Below are 9,698 nucleotides of genomic sequence, written 5' to 3'. Positions count from 1 at the left end.
GGGGGGGGAGGAGGTGGGAAGGGGGGTGGAGGAGGTGGGAAGGGGGGGAGGAGGTGGGAAGGGGGGGGAGGAGGTGGGAAGGGGGGGGGAGGAGGTGGGATGGGGGGGGAGGAGGTGGGAGGGGGGGGAGGAGGTGGGAAGGGGGGGGAGGAGGTGGGAAGGGGGGAGGTGGTGGGAAGGGGGGGAGTGGTGGGTTAGGGGGGAGGTGATGGGAAGGTGGGGGGAGGTGGTGTGAAGGTGGGGGGAGTTGGTGAGGAGGGGGGAGGTGGTGGGAGGTTGTAAGGGGGGAGTGAAGGGAAGGTGAAGGGGGGGTGAAGGTGGGGCTGGAGAGAGGTGAAGGGGGGGTGGAGGGGAGGTGAAGGGGGGGGAGGTGAAGGGGGGGGGTGGAGGGGAGGTGAAGGGGGGGTGGAGGGGAGGTGAAGGGGGTGTGGAGGGGAGGTGAAGGGGGGGTGGAGGGGAGGTGAAGGGGGGTGGAGGGAGGTGAAGGGGGGGTGGAGGGGAGGTGAAGGGGGGGAGGAGGGGGGAGGAGGGGAGGAGGGGGGAAGGGGGGAAGAGGGGGGAAGGGGGGGAGGTGGTGGGGTGGAGGTGAAGGGGGGGTGGAGGGGAGGTGGGTGGAGGAGAGGTGAAGGGGGGGTGGAGGAGAGGTGAAGGGGGGGTTGAGGGGAGGTGAAGGGGGGGTTTGAGGGGAGGTGAAGGGGGGGGGTGGAGGGGAGGTGAAGGGTGGGTGGAGGGGAGGTGAAGGGGTGTGGAGGGGGGGTGAAGGGAGGTGGAGGGGGGGGTGAAGGGGAGGTGGAGGGGGAGGGGAGGTGGAGGGGGGGTGAAGGGGAGGTGGAGGGGGGGTGAAGGGAGGTGGAGGTGTAAGGGAGGGGAGGTGAGGGGTGGGTGAGGGGAGGTGAAGGGGGGTGAGGGTAGGTGAAGGCCGCTCAGTCACCCGTCCGGCGCTCACTCACCCGTCCGGCAGCTCCCTCACCCGTCCGGCAGCTCCCTCACCCGTCCGGCAGCTCCCTCACCCGTCCGGCAGCTCCCACGTGGATCTGAGGCAGCGTGTTGTGGCCGCTCCCCCGCTGTGTCCCGGGCGCTCGCTCCCCCACTGAGGGGAGGTGAAGGGGGGTGAGGGGTGGGTGAGGGGAGGTGAAGGGGGGTGAGGGGTGGGTGAGGGGAGGTGAAAGGGGGTGAGGGTTGGGTGAAGGGGGGTGAGGGGAGGTGAAGGCCGCTCACTCACTCGTCCGGCCGCTCCCTGAGGCAGGAGGCCCGCGCTTCCCCTCTCCGGTAGCGGCGCACGTGAGGGGGAGAGCAGGAGGCCCGGGCCGCGCTTCCCCTCTCCGGGAGCGGCGCACGTGAGGGGGAGAGCAGGAGGCCCGGGCCGCGCTTCCCCTCTCCGGGAGCGGCGCACGTGAGGGGGAGAGCAGGAGGCCCGGGCCGCGCCGCGAGGGAGGAGGAGGCTGGAGTTTGCTGCTCTCCGCGGCGCACGGTGAGGGTGATGGTGCGGCTGGGGATGTTGCGGAGCGTGGGGATTTGGGTGAGGTGGGGAGGGGGGAGAGAGTGAGGGGCACCGGGAGAGGAGGGGGGGGGGTGTGTGTGTGTGTGGAAGGTGAGCTGCGGTCCAACTGACGGGGGAGAGTGATGTGTGTGTGTGTGTGTGTGTTTTATTTTTTTTGTTTGGCCCGTCACTCTGCCTCAGGCCAATGAGAGGTGCGGGGGCGGGCAGGCCAAGGGACCAATGAGATTGCCGCTAGGGACGCAGACATACAGTGAACTCAGAAATATATAGTAGATACCCTGCTCATTATGTAACTGTATTTGTAAACATGTATTATTTGTCTTAACTCTGTGCCCAGGACATACTTGAAAACGAGAGGTAACTCTCAATGTATTAATTCCTGGTAAAATATTTTATAAATAAATAAATATGAAAGACTGGTGATATGGTGATAATTGTATGTGTAGGTCACCTGACATGCTAAGCTTCGAGATAGAGCAAATGCTGCACACCAAAAAAAAAAAAAAATCTATGATACTAATACCGGTGCTTCTGGTTCCATGGACAGCCTGCCAATAATCCAGAGTGAATCCACTTTCACTTGATAAAGGCCAGCTACAGGCCGAAACGTTGTGTTTCTAATTGGCACAATACATTTAGCATAAAGAAAATCCGTAAAGCTCCGATTCATCATCTTTACTTTGACTTCTCCTGCGAGAGACAGATGTCACCCAGAGCTCCGCTGTCAATAAAATCATCTTCCTCTACAACGCCCGGGCCTGAGAGTGAGAATTATTTCATCTCCTGACAATCTAATGGAGAAGGTTTCCCCTTGAAATGTGACAAACAGTCTGAATGGGATTTATTATAATGTGCACGGCTTACGTTCCTATTGTACTTTATAGTTTGTCCACCAGGATGTGAGTGGCGCTCGGTGTTTATGCTGCAGAGTTGGTTGCTTGCCCCATGCAAAGCATTTCATCTATTTGAGGGGCGGTATTGCGAAGCCTAGGAAAGGGGGCGATTGTTGCCTTAACCCCTCGTCTCTATCCCATATTAAGTAAATGTACAGTATTTACAGTAGGTTTAACATCGTCCTTACTTACTCAACGTGGCAAATAACATGCAATGCACGTTTCTGCAGTGAAAGGGTTTCATTTCTCAACAATATCATCCTGGACGGCCCGCCGCTGACAAACTTAACATGGCAAAACCAGAGCTCCTCATACTTCCTCCCAAACCTGGCCCTACTACCTCCTTCCACATTACTGTTGTAAGTACCATCATTCACCCAGTAGCCCAAGCACACTGTTTAGGGGTCACACTCGTCTCCTCTCTCACATTCGCCACTCACATTCAAAAAGGTAGCTAAAATCTGTCGCTTTTCCCTCCGCAATATTAACAAGATATGCCCTTTCCTCTGTTCGACTGCAAAAACTCTGACTCAGGCCCTCATTCTCTCCTGTTTCGATTACTGTAACCTCCTGCTGTCCGGCCTTCCTGCCTCTCACGTGTCTCCCCTACAATCTATCCTAAATGCTGCTGCCAGAATCGCTCTACTCTTTCCTAAATCTGTCTCCGCATCTCCCATCCTGAAATCCCTCTCCTGGCTTCCTATCACACACTCAATTCTCCTCCTCACTTTTAAAGCTTTACACTCTTCTGCTCCTCTTTACATCTCAGCCCTAATTTCTCGCTATACACCATCCCGACTCTTGCGTTCTGTTCAAGGATGTCTTCTCTCTACCCCTTTTGTATCTAAAGCCCTCTCCCACGTTAAACATTTCTCACTGACTGTCCCACACCTCTGGAATGCCCTTCCCCTCAATACCCGACTAGCACCCTCTCTATCCACCTTTAAAACCCACCTCAAAACACACCTGCTTAAGGAAGCATATGAGTAGCTCCATTGCTGATAATTAATGCCTCATACATAAACCTTGGCCCCTTGCAGACGCACTTACCAGAATACACTCCTACTGTCTCTGTACATTCTTCCTACCAACCAATTAGATTGTAAGCTCTTCAGAGCATTGATTCCTTTTCCAAAATGGTACTTTTTTCCGAAGCACTTTTCCCCTTTGTGTTATTTATATGATTGTCACGTGTGTTACTGCTGTGAAGCGCTATGTACATTAATGGCGCTATATAAAGACATACATAATACATATAGAAACCTAGACAATCTGCTTACCTGACAAGCTTGTTAGCAAGACTTGATCCCCATGCATTTGCTTCAAAGGCAAACTATAACATGAAAAAAAACATATACACTTATCAATACACACACACCCTAAGGCTTAGTCCCCAGTGTCTGCGGCTGTGAGGGCAGCGCAACGCACAGAAGGTACGTCCCTCTATGGGGCCGGCCCCAGCAGCTGCCTGCGTGTCTTGGCGCGATGCGCAACCTCTGGCGATGGAGCGCTGGCCACGTCACGGCGGCAGTTCAGCCAATGAGGGCGAACCAGCCGCATGACAGTTGTGGCCGCGCTCCCACCACGCCCCTCCCCCTCCCCCCCCCGTTGCAATCTTGTCTTTCCCCCTGCAGCTCAGGGACCGCAGATCGCGGCTTGCACCCATACACACGCCGCCAGGCCCGGGTGCAGGAGCCGATACTGGGACCGTAGCCATGCACATAAAAATAAGCCCAATACCATTAACCCTATGATGAGGGGGCGGGGGGGGTTGGTCCCCCTAGATTGGTGCAGGAATTTAAAACCAGGTCTCAGTGTGATAGGAGGGTCGTACCCAATAACAAAGAAAGCGAGAGAGAAGGGGGCAGTGTCACTGCATCTGTGACCCAATTTATATATATTTACACAAAGCAAGTAAAAAATAAACGATTATTCCTTCAAATTAGATTTTTCAGGCCCACATTTCAAACCTTGGGAGACTGGGATACCAAAGTAGAAATAAATGCTTTAAGTGGGGAATCCCGTGTAAAACATTTGGGAACTATTGAATTTACACACTTGCTCCCAGAGGTTCCTGAAGACGGTGTAAACGTCGGCTTTCATTGGCACTTTGTGTTGGCATCTGGTACCACAAGCAATAGATAGCACCGGGCAGTCTGATTACCCTGCGTCAGAGGTTAACAAGCTGCAGGGGGGGGGACATTTGGATGCAGCCGTTTTGCCGCAAACCAAGTCGGCGCCGGCGTTTGGCCACAGAGGGACCCTTCACCGCAGCCGCTCCGCCGCTGGACTCTCAGCCGCCGGCCGTTTCGCTGATAAGGTAAGTTAACTGAAGGGGTTTTAGCGGTTAGGGTAGGAGCTAAGGATAAGGGTAAGGTGTTAGTTTTTTAGGGTAGGGAATTAGGGTTTAGGGTAAGGGGTAGCGCTAGTGTTAGGGTTTTTAGGGTAAGGAATAAGGTTAGGGGTTTACCTTGGTGGTGAAACGGCTGGCAGAGTGTTGTCCCTGCGGTGAGGTGAGTGGCGGCTAAATGCCGGCCAGACCAAATGTCAAAGACCGCCCTGGAGGGCGCGATATGCCGGGGTCGGACTGACGCAGGGATATCCCCAGTGTAGTTTCTCCACACTCCCTCCGGTCAGCTGCTTAATGACCGAGCGCTGGGAAAATCCTGTCCCGCTCCCCTCCTGTGCTAATCACTAGCTCCCATTGTAAGAAGAGGAGCGGGGCAGGGTTTATCCAGCGCGCCGTGTGATGCAGCTGACCGGTGCGAGAGGTACAGCTCCTCCCCCCACTCATGTCACGTGTTTCGTGACCCCCACGTAACGAAACGCAGAAGGTCTCTGTTAGGTTTACGAGGTGACGGTCAGGCTCACTTCTGCATGCGGTTTCTCTGGTTTGTGAGGGGCAAAAATTGTAACTCAAAGTGTGGGATCGACTCTTAAAGCTTGAAAAGCGCTGCCCTGATTGCACAGATTGCACTGTCTCCTGCAGCAAATAGCAGAGTTAAAGCTGCAGTTCAAGCTGCCATTTTAAAATGTTTTTTTTTCCATTCAATATGTGCATCAATACAATCTGCACACTGACAAGTGATTAGCTAAGTTGCAGATCGTTCCGTTCTCCCGTAATCGTTCGCATTGCTCGGGGTTATTTAATTCCGTTATTGCTGGACTACATTACCCAGAATGCAAAGTTCTGTGTGGAAGATCATGTGAACAGGCAGTTTCTAGATACAATTGGTGCACTGCTAGAGAGAGGGCAGACGTTGTAAATTGTTTATTTAGAAACAAAAATGCGTTAAATAAAACATTAAAAATGTCTTAAATTTATTTTTTAAATGCTACAACCACACGTAGGATATTGCTTGATGCAGCTTTAAGAGGGGGATCGTGCTAAATTGTATGTGGGAGACAGATCCCCAAAGCCTCGGACATGGTAAAAAATACCGCGCTCTGCTGACGCTCATGCTCTCCTGCTCAAGCAGGAGCTTTTTGTGTCGTGGCATGAGCGTCAGCGAGCGCGCTTGAGAGGCGGGTGGGAGGCGGTGCGAGAGGTGGGGCTAGCTCGCCACGTCACAGAGCCGACATCACTGAGTGCCATTGGCTGTTGCCTGTCACGTGACCGGCCCTCCGCTTCCCTTAGCACGAAAACTAAAATCCAACTGTCGGGTGAAAGTCAGCACGCTTCCGCACGCCTGCAGAAGCGTGCGCGAGCCCCTGCTAAAGCCGCTCTCATTGCGGCTGCAGGGGCTCACTGACAAGCGTGAGCGCGGCTCAGCGGCCAAGCGCTGACCATGCCCGCGGCCTAAGAGTTTGAATCAAGGAGAGGCGAGGTATGAACCACATTGCTTTGCGCTGTACTGCAGGCACAGAAGGATTTACAATTAATATTTACCTGGGTGATAGAGTCTCCAAACAGCACGACCCTGGGCCAAGATATCATCCTCCTATTTACAGCGCAATTGTAAAAAAAGAAAAGCAATATATATCTATTAAATGATTATGTTATTACAGCTGGTGTTGTCAGGATCTCAGTGATGCAGCACAGGAAGTAACCCCAGGATCAAGGACACAGCCCTGACACCCACACTTTGTAATGAAGCAAGTAAGCCACAAGCTCACACACAGTATCTGCTGACTACAGACCCAGGAAGCAGATTCAGTACAGTATGTCTCTGAGAGGCGAGGGGAGGGAACCGGTGCTAGTCAGACCCAGGAGGAGGGAGAAGGGATTCAGGAAACCAGCTCCACCTCCAATTCACACCCCCCTGCAGTGAGCTGCTGCATGAAATCCATCGCACAGTCACTCCCAGGAATCAGCGTCAGATCAAGCCAGAAATTATCTTGTAGGAACCTCAGCCTGTTGATTGCAGAAAAGGGTTCAAATGCTGTATTATTACTTTTAATGTTGCATGTTTTCCATCGCTATACTTTGCCATAGTGTCTATATACCCGGCAGTCGGCTCAATTTCCTATTCTCTATTGGAGCTGTGTGAAATGTTGCAATATGCATTCGCAAAGTTTTCTGCATTTTTTTTTTTTTTTACAAAAATCAATGCCGGCGAACCTGTTTCCAGGACTTTTAAGAGCTGAACGTTTCTCAGAAGAAAACAAAAAGGGGCGCAAAGGCGAGGCAACAAAGACACAATTAGTAAAGCAAAATACAATGTATATGTACGAATGGAACATATAACACTTACATATAATAAAGGTGGATCACAGTGATCCTGATCATCCGCAATGCCACACAGGATCGGGGCTCAGTTCACTGAAGCCCCGCGATTCCGACGTCCTAGTTGTACAAAGGAGAGAGAGAGCACCAGCCCTAATGATGGATTTAAGATGCCGGATCAGTCCTTCAGTCGGCGTCCTCGTGGGTATGCACAGATGGCTGCTTCCGCAGTCCGTCATCATGGATCTTACATCGCTGCGAATGACCTCACCGCAACGCGTTTCGTGTCAGAGCGACACTTCATCAGGGGGTTTGGCTTAGGATTCCCGAGCACTGTTTATGTACCGGAGCCGAGTAATGTTTCAGCCTATAGGAATTTCTTGCTATTGACTCGTATACCTCCCAAAACACTCCTTTATACAACACGTGGAGAGAAAACTGCAAACACGCCTGGGAAATATGCTAATTTGGATATGTAGGGGATTTTTCAAATGATAGAAATTTGCATATTTTTCAGGGATCTCAGCTCTGTTCACCGGTATTATATTTGCATTGATATGTGCAGGTAGCTCCCGTTTACATGTTTATCTTTGCATGGATATGTGCAGGTAGCTCCCGTTTACATGTTTTATCTTTGCATGGATATGTGCAGGTAGCTCCCGTTTACATGTTTATCTTTGCATGGATATGTGCAGGTAGCTCCCGTTTACATGTTTATCTTTGCATGGATATGTGCAGGTAGCTCCCGTTTACATGTTTATCTTTGCATGGATATGTGCAGGTAGCTCCCGTTTACATGTTTTATCTTTGCATGGATATGTGCAGGTAGCTCCCGTTTACATGTTTTATCTTTGCATGGATATGTGCAGGTAGCTCCCGTTTACATGTTTTATCTTTGCATGGATATGTGCAGGTAGCTCCCGTTAACATGTTTTATCTTTGCATGGATATGTGCAGGTAGCTCCCGTTTACATGTTTTATCTTTGCATGGATATGTGCAGGTAGCTCCCGTTTACATGTTTTATCTTTGCATGGATATGTGCAGGTAGCTCCCGTTAACATGTTTTATCTTTGCATGGATATGTGCAGGTAGCTCCCGTTTACATGTTTTATCTTTGCATGGATATGTGCAGGTAGCTCCCGTTTACATGTTTTATCTTTGCATGGATATGTGCAGGTAGCTCCCGTTTACATGTTTTATCTTTGCATGGATATGTGCAGGTAGCTCCCGTTTACATGTTTTATCTTTGCATGGATATGTGCAGGTAGCTCCCGTTTACATGTTTGATCTTTGCATGGATATGTGCAGGAAGTTATTCTTTTAAATGTTTGATCTTTTAGAGGTATGTGCATTCTTTAATGTTTATCGAGATTCACAAAAAATGTCTGACAATTGGATTTTGATGACATACAGTAACCCTGACCCCTTTGCTACTACTATACATAGGTGATAAGGAGCAGTTAAATGTAATTGGTATTTGGCACCCTTAGATGCCCTGACAGCATTGGGGTAAATACCACATCATTAAGTTAATTACCTCAGTCAGGCAGCGGTATATTAAAGGGTGAAACCCGCTGGCCGCCCCGTCTGATGACTATCCCTCTGTAAGGGTTACCTTTCCCTCATCCTGTTAAAGGATAAAGACATTGGTTATGTTAAACTGTATTAGGTTAGGTCCCCAGTGGCCGCTGCGGTGCGCGTTACGACGTGCGCGCCGCACACAAGGCACAGCCCTCTATGGGGCAGGCCCCAGTCGGTCTTGTGTGCATGTGCGCACAAGCCGCGATGCGCGGCTACCTTGGCCAAAAGACAAGATTTTCAGCGCAGCGGCCGAGCATTGGCCACGTCACGTGGCGGTTCAGCCAATCAGGGCGTACCCGCCGCGTGACGCCATGACCAGCCGTGTGACCCCGCCACAACCCCCTGTAACCCCCTCCCCCCCCCACCCCCACGTATCTCCTGCTCTGCTCTGAAAGCACAGCAGCAGACAACAGGTCGCGGCTGAAACGGGTTCACCCGCCGCCAGGCGCTCCGGCGCGCGTGCAGCTGTGACTACCGGGGCCGTAGCCTGAGAGATGTGGAGTGTATTATCCTTTGTGTGTATACGTTGAACACATTGTGTTGTCTGGGGCTTTGTTAGGGTTTTCTAGTACTACTGGGTGATTAGAGACCCCGGTGCATTACACGTAAAGATTCGGGGGAAATCCAGGTGTCCTGTGAGATTGTTTGTGAACTGTTTTGGGGTAACACACTTCCTGATCTAGGGACAGTAAGGCCTGGGTCCCGCTGCATCCGGCGTCGTGCCCGGCCGCGTGTGCATCACTTACCAGACCGGAGTTCCTCCTGAGCCAGCCTCAGTCCCTCCTCGCTGCAAGGCCCGCTGCGCACTGTGACGCGTCAGCCAGCAGGGGATACACGAGGATCATGATCCCAAGCGGCGACGCGTCACGTGGTGCGGCAGGGAGCCTATGGGGAGGAGGGGAGGAAAAGTAGGTGAAGGCAGAAGACAGTTTACGGGCAGCTGGTGACTTGCAGTGTGAAACAGCAGCTTTAAAAGGAACAATCCAAGCAGCCAGTTTCTTCTGCACCCACGCATGTGTGCACCCTCTTGCAGCCTGGAAGACCCCCGCTGCAGCC

At 51.9% G+C, this 9,698-nt stretch overlaps 1 protein-coding gene across 1 annotated transcript in view; it reads right to left on the bottom strand.

Annotated features, from left to right (window-relative positions):
- IAH1 (isoamyl acetate hydrolyzing esterase 1 (putative)) overlaps positions 1-6,570 on the bottom strand; it is a 25,789-nt gene extending 19,219 nt beyond the window's left edge. The window contains exons 1-2 of the mRNA XM_075598340.1: positions 6,284-6,570; positions 3,675-3,727 (exon numbers count right to left, since the gene is read on the bottom strand). Coding sequence (XP_075454455.1) covers positions 3,675-3,727; positions 6,284-6,331 — 101 coding nt within the window. The 5' untranslated portion in view covers positions 6,332-6,570. The remainder of the gene's footprint in view (positions 1-3,674; positions 3,728-6,283) is intronic.
- Positions 6,571-9,698: the final 3,128 nt, after the last annotated feature.

Source organism: Ascaphus truei, chromosome 4 (genome assembly GCF_040206685.1).
Source record: "Ascaphus truei isolate aAscTru1 chromosome 4, aAscTru1.hap1, whole genome shotgun sequence".
NCBI classification, from domain to species: domain Eukaryota; kingdom Metazoa; phylum Chordata; class Amphibia; order Anura; family Ascaphidae; genus Ascaphus; species Ascaphus truei.
This window is presented reverse-complemented; position numbering and strand designations above follow the sequence as displayed.